We start from the raw sequence: 18,437 nt of genomic DNA, 5'->3' as shown, positions 1-18,437 counted from the left end.
AACAAAGTATTGGCTGAAACTGAAATAATTGCATGTATTTAAGACCATACTGATCAAAATAAACACAATATGTTTGAAAGATCCTGTAACAAAACACCAAGACTGCATTTGGTAAGAGTTGAAATGACAAATGACAAAGGCAGCACACCCTGAGTTAAAGGTGGAGCAAGAGGAAATGATCTCTTCCACCCTCTATAACCCGCAACACACTGTTCCACTTTGTTTGCATGATTAACAAGAGACTGAGCCCAGGGGAAGATCAATATGTACTGGCTTTTATGGGACCAAGTCTAACGTTGTAACCCTACCTTTGTGCCCTTCCTATACCGCAGCCAATTATGTGATATGATCAATACACATCAGTAATTGGATACCGGGGCGTCTTGTGGCAAAAGCCTGAAAAATCCATGACTAGTGCAACATATAAACACTCCTTCTATACTTAGTTGCCACCAGGCTCTTGACAAAAGTGTGCATATTATGTGTTTCATTTTGGCAAAAAGATAAAGCTGTTTAACTTTCCCCTAGAAAGAGGCTGCTAATGTATTACAGTGTGTGTTTGTGTGTATACAGCTGGGGGTTGGAGGTGTCCATTGGGGGCAGGGTGGGGGTGGGAACTCCCTCTGCCTCTCCCCGGAGCACAATCCAGATCCTAATCTGTTCTCTACCACAGGAAACCGGCACAATCAGTCCACCACCACCACAATTTGAATTAGCCTCAGTTCTGACAACAGCAGACATGGAACAGGACGAGTGTCGTTGCTGGCAGAGTCATGGATGAAGACAGATGTCAGCAAAGGAAAACTGACTACTGATTAACAACTGAACAGTCAAAATTAATTAAAAAAAGACGAGGAAGATCTTGTGTGGTCTGGTTTGAGAGGAACTGCAGGGGAGAGATTCAGCCATCTGGATGGGGCTGTGGCCTCATCTTTTTCATTTCTCTGTGGAGCGATGGCGCCCAGCAGAGCATAGCTGGCTCTGGGAAGATTCAGGCGCCATTCCACTGCATGCCCATTCTAATCACCCCCAACAACCGTTATGCAGATGGAGCCTCTTTAGAAATCAGACGGTGTCCATAAGGCTCCATGATCTCTTTGTCCATCTCTAGTGGAATGGTAAAACTGCCAGCTTGTTGTCATGGTGGATCGGCTTCCTTAAAGTGTTATGTGTCCCCAGAGGTTGGTTAGGTAAGATAATTATGAGAGGATACTATCAGGATGATCTTTGTCTCCACTGGAAATCGTCACATATTCAAGAATTTAAGGTATTTCCTGATAGTTCTGAAAACATTCTCAACCCGTTGACACTGACACTAACTTTCTCTGCTGTAAGCTGCCTTTACATGACATCACTTCAAATCTCATTCTCAGTCTGAAAGATTAGGTCAACTCGGAGTTCCCCCGCATGAACACTGTGCTCGCATTTCAGACTAACAGCATTCCCTGAGGAATGCAGAGAAGTGAAAGGAGGAAGAGGCAGCTGAATATTCCATGGGTTTTAGGTGGGGGAGTGTCTTTAAATACACATGATAAACTGCATGGCTTTGGTTCTCTGTACAGACCGGCTGAGTCACGCTGGAGCCGCTGCGAAATACCAGCTGAGAAAGAGGGTAAGATGACACATGATGGTATGATGTATTGCACAGTTAGTATAAAAACTTGCATCACTGGGCAGAGACACTTTCCTCTATCTGTTATAGCTGTGATTACTCTGGATTAAACATCTGAAGGTACCAAAGCTAGTTTGACTTTTAGATGTTAAATTATTCAAAACTCATCACTAGCCAGTAACACAGGAGTGACATTTTCTCTCCATCTCGCCTGGTTCCAAATTAATTCTTTCCCGTCCCATGCTGGCGCAGTGAATTTTCTCATTTGCACCAAATTCAATTTTGTTTCAATTATACAACATTTTGAGGCCAATATCAATATTGAGTGTGGTGTGAATGATCTAGGTTGATCTGACAATTATATATAGGCCATATCCATTTCCTATACACAAGCCGTCCCATAAATAAACATTTTTTGATGTTGTTCCCTTATTTATTTGTTCAATCGTAGGCATAGGGGAAGTGAATGATTGAACAAATACCACAGAACAAACTATTAAATGTTTTCGAAACATATTTTTTTATGCTTCATTTTCATATTATTTATTAACTTCCGCACACGCTGCTTCAAATTTATCTGCATTGGGTTATTACGGGACGATACATTAGATGGCATACAGTGAACAAAACAAAGTTATCCAGCAATGTTGAGTCTCTCAGTGCAATAATCTTTATTTTTGCCAGGCGTGTTGTGCAAATTGCCCACGTCAACACCTGCTAGTATCTTCTTGAGTGCACTAGAGCTAATAGTTTGTTTTTCAAATATCAGCTGATAAAACTAAAGATTGATCCCAATAAATAAAAGTGACACTTCAGTCCTGCTGTATCATAGTACATCATAGCCATGTGCTGAGGCATACTCACCAAATAACAGATGATAACATAGTACTGATATAGAATTCATCCAAACTCCAATTCACCCATGACACTAAATTTCCCTGCTTGTTAGTCAAATTGACCTGTGAGATCAAAACTCGGTCACATCCCTCTAACACATGCACTCAGGTGATTTTAGAACGATTTAAATGAGAATGCTCAACCTCGGATTGTTCTGCAGCGGCCCTTCCACCTCGGTTCACATCATGGTCCACATGGCCCACATTCAAATTGGAGCCAGTGCACACTGAGTGCTCACTGCTTGCACTTGGATGTGGATGATTTGGACTAATATAGTTTGATTGGAATGAGTTAAAGGTCCCGTGTGTGATATTTAGAGGGCTCTATTTACAGAACATTGCAGAAATTGAATATAATATGCATAACTATGTTTTCATTAGTGTGTAATCACCTGAAAATGAGAATCGTTATGGTTTTTATTACCTCAGAATGAGACCTTTAGACAAGAACGGACAAGCTAAACGCTGGCTCTTGATAGATGCTTTCACATGAGCATTTTGTGGATACCATACTTTCCCGAGGAAGAAGAGGTAAGGTAGTTGCAATCAACCGTTACATGTCTTGGTAGCACTAACTCCTACACACTGGACCTTTAGGAGTAAACCTTTAAAATTGGATTCATTAGACCAAAAAGCAGTTGTAAGAATTATATTATAGCATGTATTCATTATTATCCATGCATAAATTAACCTTCTTAAATATCTATTTATTAACAATACAATCACTTGGGGAGAGTTTGCATTGTGTCCGGTATCTGCTTCAGCACCACACCTTGTAGTAGCTGCGGTTTGTATTACATGCAGCATGTGCAAATGTGCCAGGCTTTTACTATAGTCTGAAAGTCATTAATAGTGTCTTGTTTGAATTCCATATTCCCTTCCTGATTCTTTTTTCACACTGCACAAGCAGCAGGCCTGCAGACTTGAAGCAGTACATGTGGGTGACCATTCATTTGGACTTAATGAATATCGACCTAAACTACTATTCGTTCGACTGCTACATTATACATAGAGTACTGAACTGTTTTTCTATTTACATCTGTGCTATGCATTCTTCCTCTCACACAACACGAGGAGCTGCGCAGCTTTACAGCCTCCTATGAATCTATCGTATGGCAGGCTGTAAAGTCTTGTCCCACTAATGAGTGTGTGGAAAAGCAGAAGCCTTACATTATGAATGGAATATTTCTCTTTTATATCTTACTGTTCCTTTAGCCTCTTACTCAGTTTAGTCATAGCTATGTTTGTTTTCACTTGTGTGCCTGTTAAATCATTTCTGCAGCACGCTGGGATGTCAGCGACGACTTGGTTATGTATAAAAAGCTAAGACATAATAAACAGCAATGTGGCATCCAAAGTCCAAGTCCAGAGAACAAAATAAAATAACCAGGAACAGGGAAGTAAGAAGGCTGAATTTGCTTTACAGTCCATTAACTCTTTTTTGAAAAGTGTATTTTTCTGCAAGCACTTCTCTTCTCTTCTCTTCTTCCTCATCACATGCAAACAGGGTTTTATTTTCTAAAGTGGTTCAATGGCATTTCTGAGTATTTTCATTTTTCTGGCCACTTGCTGTCAAAGTTCACATTGAAATACAATACTTTTAAGTTTAAGTTCATCAAATTTCACATCTGGATATCAGCACTAGACTATAATTCAGAACAGAATTTGAGTTTTTTTTTTATTATAATCATTACAATAAACAAATCTTTCGGCAAATCAGAGCTGTTGACACACATTTGAGACATTAAGAATATTCAGTTGTTCTTGTATGTTCTTGGATACAGTGTTATTATTTCGGTTTGTGGATCGAGGAGTGAGGAGGTCACCCGGAGGAGACACAAGGGAGGCTGGCTTTCATTGTTTCTTTTAAAACACCAGTACAGCACTGTTTTGAACTCTATTGATTGTGATTTGTTAAATATGATTGACATTACATTTTATTCACTTTTTTTATACTAAGAAAAAGACACAAATAAGAGAACCAACCCCAAAATACTCCTGGATTTATGTTTTCTGATTTATCATCTAGTAAAAACTAACTCAACTAAAATCATTTCATTTTCAATCATATCATGGTGGAGAAAATATATTGTCTTTCAGCAGTTAGCACATTTTAATTGTCATTCCCATTCAGTCACATGTGAAGCTGAAACCTACGTTCTGTGAAACTATACTTTGAAAGGGTTAGTTTGATGTATATTTGCATCATTTCCACTTTCTCTAAAACATGTGACTGACAGCTGATCCAGCTGTGTCATGATCAGAAACAGACATAACCTCAGATGACAGTTCAGAGAAAGGACATATTTTGTATTTCTCTAAAATAGGTGTTTCCTTAATTCCTGTCTCCATGCAAGGAAAGCATGCACGTGAGGGAAAGTATGAGGGATGCAGTTAAGGGAATTAGGATGTAGTCACGGACGAAGATTATTTTAAGAGGATAAATTCCCACATGAAATTATCTGAACTTGAACAGAAGCAGCCGAGCAGAAGCATCTAAAACCGTCACTGATTTTTTTCTCCTGTTTCTAAGGGAATATTTATTTTTAGGCCAAGTGAATACTAAGACTGTCCTTCAACATGACAAAGTTTAAACTCCTTCCTGCTGCAAGGTATCCACCCTAATGAAGTGACCTTGAACAGGACACTGAATTCCTACCAGCTCTGGGAATACTGCTGTGTACTCAGCTATGCAATCTGTGAAAAGAGGTATGGTATCCATAGTAAGAGATCAATGCATTGCTACTGTATGTCTTCTGATATATCCACTGGGATTATATGACTATTATGTATTCATCTTTACAGCATGGGTCTTGTCTCCATACCTTTGGCTATGATATAACTGTGCTCATAAGGTCCATAGTTGGTCATCTAAAGATGGGAAACCATTATTATCTAAACCACATATACTTATTTCTGCACTCCATCTTAATTTGTTAAATACTTAAAGTTAAATACAGTCAATTGCCTCTGAGTCGCTGTGAAAGACGTTGCTTGCCAGGCAGGCTGAGACAAAGGCTTCTTCCATTCCTTCAAGAAATGACCTGTTGTTTTTAACGGCAGTTCAGGAAATGTCAACACATAAGCCACACGAACATCAAAAGTTACGGTTAAAGTCATTTTCGTGACCTTAAGAGTGGGATTAACTCACACGTAAGGTTAGAAAACCCTCGCCTCAATCCATTCCCTCCTTGTCAATCCCATTAGCTCCTGGTGGTGCCGTCCCAGCTGTGCAACCCAGGACGTGTCCCTAACGAGCTCCATTAGCAGTATTACCTGCATCCGGCGGGTGCTGGGGTCACGAGGTCAACAGTAGACCAAACGCTGAGATTAAATTACCCCAGAGGGAGGCAAGGGTGGGTGGTTGTCTACAGTAGTCACCAACCCCCACCCCACAGTGGTCTCAAGCAGAGATTTAGAATAGTAGGTGGGCCGGCACTTACCATGTTGTTTCATGGTTCGTACACTCTCTCTGATCTTATATCTAATCCTGCAGAGATGGGGGTGTCTGTGTTATAAGCAAGGGTTGTTCTAGAGCTAGTGGAGTTCCAGGACTTAGACATGAAATGTTCTGTTTTGTGGTGAACGTACTGTAGTCTACTTGCCCAACATCAGGCAGCACACAAGAAAGGTTAGCAGCTAGCTCATGAAGAAAGTTTAGGAGCCAGCAAGCTAAAGAGGAAGATATTTTTTTCTCAAAAGTTCCAAAGAAATGCTAACTTTGCTTCAAGTCTGCTGGTAGGCAACCGTTATACCGCCATAACACCTTCATAAGGTGATGACACGTCTGTGGCTGTGTATCCGCTGTTTTGATTTCCTCTGTCAGTTAACAGATTTTGCTAAAAATACTCAAAGATTGAACCTAATTTGACAAACAAAATACACTTTCTTGAGCAATGCAGTGCCTTCAGTGCGTCGCCACTACTGCTAGCCCAAACAAAACTGAAGTAGTCATAGTCAAAGACAAAAATAATAGATCTATACTGTAGATCTCTGTTGGCATACAAAGTTTTCCAACAAGACGGCACACAAAGCTGCTTTTTCTACAAGAAATTAGTATGTGCATGGATTCCAAAGCTTGGTTCAGCTGAATTTTCTGGTCCCTCCCCAACCGTGATGAAATAGGCATGACATACAGGATTATTATGTATGCTGACCCCCCGCACGAATCAAGAGGATGCCATATTTTTCATTCATTCGCTGAATGAATGGGCAATGAGCTTGAAGCCACTGAAAAGAAAAACTATACTATATTTCAATCAGCTCTGTTACTAGCAAGCAGCAGCCAATATAACTTATGGGAGCTGGACAAAGAGGAAGAACCTCAATTACTGTGAGTGGAAGCGGCAGCCTCTGTGTGAGACCTGGAGCCCTGTGGAGCCCTGAAAAGCTCCAGGAGAGCTCCGGGTTCAGCCAACAGTGATACAGTCTGCACACAGGTATTGTAACCTCTCTTGCACATACACACTAGCAGACATAAACATCACAAGCAAGTGCACAAACTCACACAGACAAAGAAACAAAAGCACGGCAGTAGACGCATAACGTATCCGCCTGAGTCATCCCAAAGGCATTCACAACTACCTCACTAACGGGAAAAAAAGAAGAATGAAAAGGGCTGAGTGAAAAAAAAAAAAAAAACACACTGCAGAACACACAAAAGGCTTCAGAGAGCACAGCTCAGTCTTGTCTTTCAGACGCAGCCTGAGGCACTGGATTCTTGATACGCGCACTTTGAGCTTCGACATATCGCCAAACACCAGTGCTCATTAAGCATCCATTAAAGACCTTGAAGAAGAGAAGAAAGAAGGCTTGCCATATCTTAAACATACAATCAGGGATTTATTTGACCACCTAAATTAAGGTCATGTTGACAGCTTCTTTGCAAGAAGTACTTCACCTCTTGAAAATCTCAACTCACATGGTCCTCACTGAAACACAAGTAGTATAAAAGATGACTTAATCTGCTTTTCTTCTCTCTATTTTGGTGAGCAATTCTATTCATTCAAATGAAGCCTGCTTAGTATGCACATGGTCTGTCACTCACTCCAACATAACATTTATAGCTTTTCTGTTTCTATAATATTGCTACTGAAACAGTTGTTGCACAACACAAGCACTGCATTCACTTCAGACGCCAGGCACGTTTGATTTACTGTTTTACATGTACGAACAGTTCGGTGCTTTATAATTCACTTCAGGAGTAGCACAATAAACTGTGTGACTTCCTCACTGTGAGATGGAAGGATGCATGAATGGACATTTCCCTTTTTCAGCCACTCGAATGCACATTTCCAGCCATTATTTATTCAGCCATCCTCTGCTGAGTGCTGATTTTGCAGTGCCCTTCCTCACTTTTATGACATTAGACACGTTCACACCTGCGAGTCAAGGAGAGACTTCAGTAAGTCACCTTTCAGCTTCGTTTAAGTGGGTGTTAATTAGGCTTTGTTTGTTTCTTGTTCGAGAAAACAAAAGGAAGTTGTTTTCCACAGGCAGTCCACAAGTAAGAGGCTATTCACCGCTGACACATATAGCACGACCACAGTGCTCTCATTCACACCTGTGGGTAATTCATGAGTCAGTTCACCTAACGTACATGTCTTGCAGGAGGAATGATGATTTCAATTGTTTTGTCTGTAAAAATGTCAGAGAACCGTGAAACGTCATCATAAGTTCATCACCGCGAGTTCCTGTAGACTGCTTGTTTTGTTGTATTCAATGTGCATTGATATCAAACAGAACAAAAAACAGCAAATCCTCACATTGGTCAAGCAGGAACCAGCATGTACTTGTAGACTGAGCTGGCCAACTACAAGTATGATAAATCAAATCCTCAAACCATAAACATATATTCATTTAATCATTGAAAATCTCTTAAAAGGTTGGTGCAATCAACATGTGGCATTACAATCACAGATACCGTTTTATGGACACTCACACACTGATTAAAAATGCCTTACGTTATAAATACACTATGACCTTAATGTTGCTACAATGACTTCCCCCTTTGAGTTCTAGAGAATGCTCTAAAGCACAACAATAATGCGCTAGAGCATGAACTGGGATCGATGCCAAAGTTTAAAGGATTATTGTGATTAGAGCCTGTAAACTGCAGCAACTGAATAGAATTAGTAGGTCACTAGAAAAAAAAAAAAAAAAAGAGAAGCACATCCCTTTTGACTGAACGTTACTCTTTCACCAAAAGCTCTGTTCTGATGCAGGCCACACAACAGAGGCTGTGTGGCCTGCATCAGAACTCCCCTGCGTCTAACACATGAATGTTTAACTGAGAGTCATATTCAGAGACAGAACACAATTTCGGTAACGATTAATCTCCATGCAAGCACAGCCACTTAGGCCGAAGACAAATTTGGTCCTGAGCAAATAATGTAATCACTCGACTTCAACTCCTCTTCATTCAGCTAAGCCACTGACTCGGTGTGTTCTGTGTTAAAGCACATGCGCTGACCTTTTCCTTATCATAAATCACATACCACTGTTCTGCTGCCAAGATTTTGTTTAACCCAATTTGTCACTGAGGACACCCCTTCCACCCTCAGTTGCAGATTCACACAGTGGGACCGGGAGCACGGGATTAGTGGGCGGATCAAAGCATGCCATCCAGATCTCTCTTGCTCTCTCTCTCTCTCTCTCCCTTGTAATCATGGAAGTCGGGAGCTTCTGGAGCTGATAAGTCAAGGCTATTGGTGGTTACTAGGCAAAGAGAGAGAAAGCCCAGAGACTGGTGGAAGTGCAACTAACACTTATTTTCAATGACTGATCTGTCAGTTTTTAAACATTAAGTCTATGAATGTAAAAAAATAAAATATCCCTCACATAAGATCAGATTTATTGATCCCACTCTGGGGAAACTCTTAGAAACCAAACTCAACTTGTATGTTTTATCCAACAAACTGTGAAAAAGCCAAAAATGTTTAACTTTGCAGCTCTATGAAAACAGAAAGTCAACGAAATTCAACGATTAACTCCTTAACAAGCAGCATGCAAAAAACCCCTGTGAAATGTTGATCATGATCCTGGTCTCTTTGGGAGGGTTAACTGTTCTGATTTTAAAGGGATAATTCTGTTTTGTTTTTTTTTGAAGAGCATAAAGTGGCGAGAATATGTTCACTATAGGGTACACTTAAATAGATATTGATTTTTTTTTAGGTTGGCCTTCTTTTATGTAAAACATGTTTTTCTGATGAACCTGTCCACATTAGTGCTTCCCTTTACTTCCGTGTCAGGACTTCAGTCTGCTTCTTCAAACTGGGGGCACACTCACTGCTGTATACTGTAAATGACACACTGACTATGTATAAGAACATCATACAACCCAACTTCAGAAAGCCTGAATTGTCCGCTTAATATCAAAAGGTCACAACTAGTCAAAATGATACAGAACCACATTTACAGAAGCACAAACATGGTAAAACATGTTTATTTCTTGCCTGTAAGAGGCATATATTTTATTTTACTGTTGTTAAGTGTGAGATATGCGTTCTTTGGGGGCTGCATTCTGCTGCTTGTTCAGCATTAACCTACTAACCTACTATCAGAATTGCTGTCAATAAATATCATCTTGAACTACTTGCAACACAAAGGAAAATCAAAGGATATCTATCAGAAGGAGGCAACCAACAACACAGACTAAAAGCCAGACAGGCAGACGCAACACACACATTCACACATTATTATGACAGAAACGGGTCATGGAAGGTGTGCCAAGAATATCAGACAAATGTGCTGTCAGAGGGCAATCGCTCTGGTATGATGCTGTTTCGGCCTCTGTGGGCATGACAATAAGAATAACCGAGCACATCCTGCATTCGGGCAACTGTGAGCCATTCACAGGGCCAATCCTCAGACTTCTCCACATACAGTAATGCAAGCTCAGTGGTACTTAAGAGCAGACTTCAGGGTGAATAAAAGTCAATAGGAATGTTTGCCACAGCACACTTTTACTCCACTGCTGTGGTCATGTAAACTTCCTGTGGCATCCGACACTTCCTCACATTGGCTTTTGGAAATGTGAATGAGCTGAAGTAGCGAGTGAGCTTTATATAAACTGAGTTGTGTGACGATCCAAACCTCTAATCGTACCACCATGTGGACTTGTGTTTCGTTTGAGTATAACCAAGATGGTTATTCCTCTATGAGTTTCTCCGCAAAGGACTTAAGAGTACATTTCTGTTTGTCTCTTCCCTCCTAATCCTTTGTGATATGGTGGGTGTCGTTTAAAAGCAAACAATCCTCAGTTTTGGACTGACAACAGCTACAACCATACAGGTTATGTTCATATCAGGAGGATTGGAGCTTGGATTTTTTTTTTGCTTTATTTGTCCAAGAGATCTGCCACACCCACCTGAAAGATCAACAGAAGTGAAAGGAAACACTTTGATTTCACCTTGGACTGGAAGAAGTTCTCTGTTTCTCCTCTTTCAGCAGATAGTTATTGTCGGTCCTTTATGCTCAGAGCTAGACTGACAGGATAATACTCAATTAACAACGCTTTTAATCTAAAGCTAATGAAGATGTTGCAGCTGTCATCGCACAACAACTACAGATTTCATATTCCTCACAAACTGACAATGAGCAATCTTGCAAAGGTGCAGAAGCAGATAGAGAACTCAGACATTCAACAGTATCACACTTGTTTGCAGAACGTGAAGCAACAAGGCGGCAAAACAATAAAGACCTCATCCACTTGACATCCAGCAGTAGGCAACCACCACTTATATGCGTGGGTGGCACCTTGTTTCTTCACCTTTGCAAACCTGAATGGAACCTGCATGTGTTGAAGCGCCTACACTATTTATCAAGAACATCTGTTAACCTGGTGTTTTATCACAGATATACTGATAGTGGCTCTGTGCTGGGCTTGTTGTGACAGGAAGGTTTCTGGTTTAAAATCTGTGTGACCAACAACGAAAATCCAGGAATGAGATGCTGTAAAATGTCATTCAACTTTCCAAAACAAGGCAAACATATGTCAGTGTCTGGTGGCTGCCCTGGCAATCCCAAAGATTTGAACCAGAAGCAAAACAATGCATATAAGAGAGTGCATGCACAGTCACAAGACATAGCCTTGGGGTGTAAATCAACCCATCATCTGCAGGTTTGAAGTTTACACGGACTCACCTGTGACATCTGTGGTCTGAAATTGATCTCCTTCAGGTCCACTGATCCAGGCGAGAGGTTGTGCAACATCTGGCACAAGAGCACCCCGTCTCGTAGGGCCTGTGCCAAGTCGAAGACGGCCGCCGAGGGCCATACGACCCGATGGTTCGGGGGCAGGACCTTGCAGTCTATCAACCACCGCCCGCATTGTCTCCACTCCTCCATATCGGCTCCGGAGACTCTCTCCTCACAAAGTAACCGAGTCCTCGAACTGGTTCGAAGCGGGACTGAAAGCAGCGGTTCACGGCGCACACGCAGGCACTACGGTCGGTTCCCTACCTGCGCTGGATGTTTTACTCATTCACTATCAGCTCGATAATCTGGCAATTTCGCAATTGTATGTTAATCACAGTAGGTCACCGCACTATATCCCCATGCCAGACGCATGTCAGCTCTGCTGTCGCCACAACATGGAAACGATGAAGGTTTAAGAAAGACCAAAACAATGACACCGCTCCAACAGATCCAGTTCAGCAAACGGCAGCGATGTAACCAGAACACAGAGACGCGCTATGGGAATTTTCTTCTCTTCATTCTTAAAAAGTTTTCTCAGCATATCCAATCCAAAAAGGCGTGAATGAAAGGTTACAGTAGTGGCTTATAAAACAGCTGGATGCAGCGGTTTGTCATGTGTCGACTTCACCAGTGTCTCACATTTCAGTGAACCGAACAGCACAGCTTGGTGTACAATGTGGAGAAGAAGAAGAAAAAGAAGAAGAAGAAAACAGCGTTTCAAGTCCGTTTAGGTGATGAACCAAAGCCAGGACTCACCTACCGCATTTGCATATAACGTTTCCTCTAGAAGCGAAACGTCAAAAACGAGAACTTCCCGTAATATCCACAGCAAACAATACAGAAAAGACACACAGAGCAGTCTGTCCACAGCGCCAGGATCACCCTCTTTCCACAACACAATCTAAACAACGCTCTCCGGCAGCGGAAACATGTCCAGGGGAAAATCAAATATCAGTGTTTACATGTATCCGTTTAACGTTACTTTGTTTGGCGTCTTTACGCACGGTCCAAAACAGCTTTACGCGTGTATACAGCTGTGCTTTTCTAGTGATTCTTGTGCCTCCCTTCCGTTCATGTCCTCTCTCTCTCTCTCTCTCGCGTATCCCTCTCCTCGTTTCCCTTTCGGACGGAGATGTTTTAGCGGTCCCAACTCCCCGACCCCGTGAGCTGCACAGATCCTGAAAGAGAAAACGCGTCCGTCCAATTTTCGCTTTTCGGTGTTGAGCCAGGTAGTCGGACGAGCTCGCACGTGACGATTATCTCGCGCAAAGCTAAAGAGTTGGATAGTGTGTCCACACTTTGCTAAAGTGGCTCCATACTCCAAGAATGGGAGTTTCAGGGAATATTTGTTGAACTGGGAGTTGTGGATGCGCCCTCTGACGGATGAAGCGCGCGGCGCACCGGGCTACTGAAACAAGGGGATTAAAGGGACATTTCAAAACAACAAAAGCACAATTAAAACACACCTCACTGCTCATAATGACAGTTTTGTTTGATTATATGAGGTTAGGACATAGACTCGTTATTAGGTACATCTAATATACAACAACATATAACAGCCCCTTCATTAATTCTACGTTTACAAAGCTTATAATGTTGGAGTTTTTGTTGACACTGTCAGAAAGGTCATAAATCTCCTTCATGTTCATGACTGTTCGTAGTGAGTGGTGGTGTTATACTGGAGTGCAATATATTGATGGCATGTTTCTAATATCATGGCCTTCATGTATGTGAATGAGGGGCGGTGATATTCAATATATTGAAGTCCATGAGCTGGTAGTGTACCTCGCCTGTCGCCCATAGTCAGCTGGGATAGGCTCCATCTATACCGTGACCCAGATGAGGATAAGTGGTTACAGATAATGGATGCATGGATATTAAAGTCCAGTTCAACACTACTGCAAATAACAACCTCAATTACAAGAGATACAGTTAAATTAAACCCTCGCTGACAGTGTCAGCAAATAAGCTTAGTAAAAGTATAATTCATGGAAGAGCTGTTGTTTTGTTTTTGTCTTTTGCTTTGTACCTAAAGTAGTGGCCATTGAGTGTGTAGCTGTTATACAACAAGCTCAGTGGAATGCCTTGTGGTCAAAGTGGCAAAATCAAGTTTATAACATCTACAAAGTTTGACAGCCAACTATTGCTGACTGTTGTACTTTCTCAAGATTTCAGGGAATTTGCTCACAATGAAGTGGATTATCAAGAGTATCCACAGGTTTATTATTAAAATAATGATTTGGGATTTTTTTAAAATGTATATTATATATGTCAAAATCATTTCATTCAACAGAGTACTACACAGTCAATTATTTTTTTAAATAAAAAGGCCATGTTACAAACTAGAAGCGTGGATTTAAAAGACATGGGCAGGAAAAGGGAAGAGTGTCTAACTAAACTGGTTGCGGCAGATGGCCGCCCACAAAAAAGATGCGTTCTACACAAAGTTTCTGGCTGTTAAAGGAACATTTTCCCTTGCCACTGTTGCCAAGTGCTTGTTCATGGTGGTAATAGTTAAGTTTATGTAAATAATGTTATAAAGAGTGCGGTCTAGACGTGCTCTATATGGAATGAGATTGCTTCTGTTGTGATCTGGTGATGTATAAATCAAATTGAAGTGAAATCAATTTAAAGACACTGTCAAGCATTATGGGAAATGTAGGATTCACTGTTCTGGAGCTTTATTTATAGACGACACTAAAAGTAAAAATGATATCTTGGCCTCTGCTTCAATTTATTTTAGGTGCCTTTTCTTCCACTTCTTAACATTATGTGCAATACTAAATTGCAGGAGCGCTCCTTTAATGTAATTACGATCCCCTCCACAACACACAATCTCCAACCACTCAGAATGCAGTCATTGACGGGCCTTGAATGATCCGCATCAAACAAAGATTTTCTGCTATTTACACCTGATGTGTTTTACACACACTTCCATGTTTATGACTACCCCTGAGAGAGATGAGCTAAACCGTTTGTAAAATTACTAAACATTATGTATTTAACCTTATTTGTTGGCTGGATGGGCTGAGCATATGGTCTTTTACAGCAACATCATCTTAACAGTTATAATAATATAGCAGCAATAAAATACCAGACTGATTCACAGACATGGTGAAAGCAGCCACGGGCAGGTTGAAGACGATTATTTAGGACAGGCTTGAAAGTACAGAGTGGTGTAGGTGTTCTGATTTTTTTTTAGGGGACATTGCGGATTATTCCATGAGACCAAGGTTACGAGGTGAGTGTTTTCATATACAAACTATATAAGACAAGTGTTCTTTAACATGAGATTCAGGTTTAGTTAAATTTACTCATCTGAATGGTAGAATATCAAAAAACAAATAACATAAACCAAATTCTGCTACTGAAAAATGTGATTGACTTGTCATGACTTGTTCCATCATACCTCACCTTGGTAGTGATGCCATAAAGTCTGAGTCAACACTTTGTAAGTGGCATATTTGTTGTTGTTGTTTTTCCAAGAGGCCTTGGAAGAATGAAAATCACAGGTGTAAATAATAAAAAAATGAATGGTGGTTGCTTCACTTTTGGGGTCCTGGAATTGTGCATGCCAACTCAGCGTCACACTGCCATTGCTTACTGGAACACTTGAATAAAACAGAGCCATTGTTCAAGTTATTAGGAACACCTGTGCTTCTTTCTTACTATGACAAGTTGAAATATTAGCTGTGAAAAAGGCCTGTCACACTTTGTCGGTCGATGTAGGCCATTTTCCAGATATACAACCTTCAACAGCAACTGTTGAGTACTGTTTAGTTAACTCTTGACACTCTCATCAGCATCATTTTCAGACACACACTGTGAAAAACCCACTGTACGCTACCTTCCAAGCACCAAATGGCTGTCAGACACCGTTAACAACTGGCTGGTAATTTCCCCACCATTGAAAGAGTCAACTACTTTCCCTTGATAGAGAGCAAAACAGAGATAAAAGGGAGGTGAATATTGGACTCATCCAAATTTATTAATGCCAGTTTAAGCTAAGATCCAAGTTTTAAATAAACAAGTCAAGTATTCTCTTTAATGGGAAACAAAAAATATATTTTACCCCTCTTTGTTCTCTCAGTTTCTCTAGATACAACTATACACACACCTTAATCCCACATGCCCTCTACAACTTCTCCATGTTGCCTGTGTTTTCAGTGAATTCCTGGCCACATCATACAACGTTTGCAGTTCCTATTCTTCCTAATTATCTTCTGCTGTCGAGATACTTTGGTTTGTATTTTGTTCACTTCTTTAATTTGGTGCTTCCCTTCTCCCTTTCCTAATCTCTCTTCTCTTAGATTTCCCAATGTCAGTTCTTGTTAATAAAATAATCAAATTTGGTCAATTAACCACTTAATTGTCGTTACCATCAATATGCCACCTGTTTCTTGTTAAACCCTCTTTTGTCATGTCTCATTACTTTCTCAACTCAGTTATCATCGTCCCTTCCCACCTTCAGATTTCCACAGGGACGCAATACATTTGGCTAATTTATCTCCAGGCATAAAATAGAGCAGCACAGAAAAGTCCGGTGTACTGCAAAGCTAGATTTCCACATGGAAACCATGTACAATGGAATGAATTGAAATTATTCATATCCGTGGCTGAAGGAATGATTCAAACAACCACTTTCAGCCCTTCACAGGGGACATGAATATTGCCTTCCTTGCTGTTTTGTTTGGGACAGGCCAGTAACAAATGGCCTTCCACTCAAATATGTTGCAACTCCCATTGGAGGACACAGAGATACAAAACACAAGATGTTTTAAGAATGATGTGACTGAACTATAGTCAAAAAGTTTGCCATATTTTGCCTCCCTCTGCCGGCTCATACAGCTGCTCTCTGGGCCTGTTAACTATTTGCAAGTGTAGTGCAGAGACAATACTAGCTGTTGTTTGGCACAGCCCATGACCCCATGCTAATGGAATCCTCAGGCTGACTCCACAACAGTTAGCTGAGCATTAGCAATTGTTTGCAGGAATATGAAAAGACAGATAAGACTAGAGCACATGCCCTAATGAGTGCCTCTAAATCCAGTTGGACATCAAGCCTTAGATGGAACCATTAAAGATGCCTCAACAGTGATTTGAGAGTTTGGATTTGGACCTAGTGGGACTCATCTCCTGCAGTTGCACATCTCACTGTGATGGAGAGGACTGCCAAGAGTACCCAAAAGTTAGGGGTTCTGACTGCTGGTGGTTTCCTCCTACTGGGCCCCAGAGTTTAATCTTATCACCTACCAATAGGCCAAAAGTCATTGCACAATCACTCAAAAATCAGATTACTACAGGTGTTGCTTGATGCCAGGATAAGGTCACCCAACACAATTCTCATCTACAGGGCATATATGCAATCTATGGACAGAGACTTCATCACAAATACAACACCGGCTTTCATTGTAAGTCAAAGCTACGTTTCAATGCACCATTTGTTTAAGATCACACCAGGTCCGGACTCTTAATAGTTAAGTAAAACCTTACTTAACTCTGACAAAGCACTGTAATCTTGGGACATATAAAAATGGGCGAGCGATGGCTGTTGATAATGTCCTTTGCACAATGCATTTTGCAATGTACAAATGGTCCTTGAGTTTGGCTGATGGAGCCATGAGATCACTTAACCTTTAAAGACCTTTTGAACAGCCCCATCAGCCTAAAATATGGCTTATAAATCTTTAAGCAGGCCTATTTTTCTCAGGGGATCTGTGTTGGCATGCTCACAGCCATTCCAGAGCTGGGTGAAAAAAGACGGAACAGAAAAAGGTAGCAACAGCTGAGAGTTTCTTGTCCGTATCCTCTGATCAGAAGAGAAAGGATCTTTAACTGATGACAGTTTAAGAGGTAATTTGCCAATTTTGTTTTAATGATTAGCATTCATTTTGTATGGAGTTTGAAAAAGAAAATGTGCTGTTCAAAGAAGACATTGTGTGTAGTCAGTGAATCTTGCTCATACAGATAACTGAAGGTCAAAACAGTTTAACTCAGTGCTGCTGGAACATCCTGTTATGTGATGACAGTGTATGACTAAGTCCTCCATTCACTTTACTAAAAAAACAACAGATAACACTGAGGAAAACATACGGCAATATACTGTAACCTAAACGTTAAAGTATCAGGCAGCAGTGGCCTCAAGGTTAGAGAAACAGGGTTATGACTAGGTTGCCTTAGCTGATTCAATGATATGCTGAGTATAGGGGCTTATGGTCCTGGGCAGCTCCCAGAAAATGTGTATGCACTGTATATGTGAATGTGATGCAATGCAGTGCTGCAAATGATATACTCAGCAACTTCTCTTCTTGGATCAGTAATGAAATAGTCTAATACATGCTATATATATCTAGTTACAAATTAAGGATAAAAAAAAAAGACTCACTTTACTGAGAACAGTTTCAACTAATTTGCAATTAAGATTGCTGATATGTCACATTAGCATAAATCGTTGAACTGGAGTAACTGAACAGAAGTGCATACATGTGCAGTTCATTCTACATACCTCGATTCAAATTGACATTGTGAAGCCACATTCATCGAGTTGCTCTTTTTTTCTTCTTTTTTTCTCAGTGTTCTTCTACAAGGTGGCGAAAAGAAAATGAAAACCAGAGATCCATTCATCAAAGCAAACACAGTCTTACATGACATGTCTGGAGAGTTTCATGTGTGTGGCCTTTTTAACATTGGATTCATGCGTTTGTGAGTGATGGCCAGAAGTGGCAGAAATG

At 40.7% G+C, this 18,437-nt stretch overlaps 1 protein-coding gene across 7 annotated transcripts in view; it reads right to left on the bottom strand.

The window, feature by feature from the left end:
* Positions 1 to 13,081, bottom strand: part of vav2 (vav 2 guanine nucleotide exchange factor) — a 195,297-nt gene extending 182,216 nt beyond the window's left edge. For 3 of the 7 annotated variants that reach the window (XM_027278576.1, XM_027278580.1, XM_027278581.1), the window contains exon 1: positions 11,653 to 13,081. In XM_027278576.1, coding sequence (XP_027134377.1) covers positions 11,653 to 11,856 — 204 coding nt within the window. In that variant the 5' untranslated portion in view covers positions 11,857 to 13,081. The remainder of the gene's footprint in view (positions 1 to 11,652) is intronic. The other 4 variants (XM_027278577.1, XM_027278579.1, XM_027278578.1 and 1 more) reach the window with 3 other exon arrangements.
* Positions 13,082 to 18,437: the final 5,356 nt, after the last annotated feature.

The sequence above is a fragment of the Larimichthys crocea genome, chromosome IV (genome assembly GCF_000972845.2).
Source record: "Larimichthys crocea isolate SSNF chromosome IV, L_crocea_2.0, whole genome shotgun sequence".
Lineage (NCBI taxonomy): Eukaryota > Metazoa > Chordata > Actinopteri > Sciaenidae > Larimichthys > Larimichthys crocea.
This window is presented reverse-complemented; position numbering and strand designations above follow the sequence as displayed.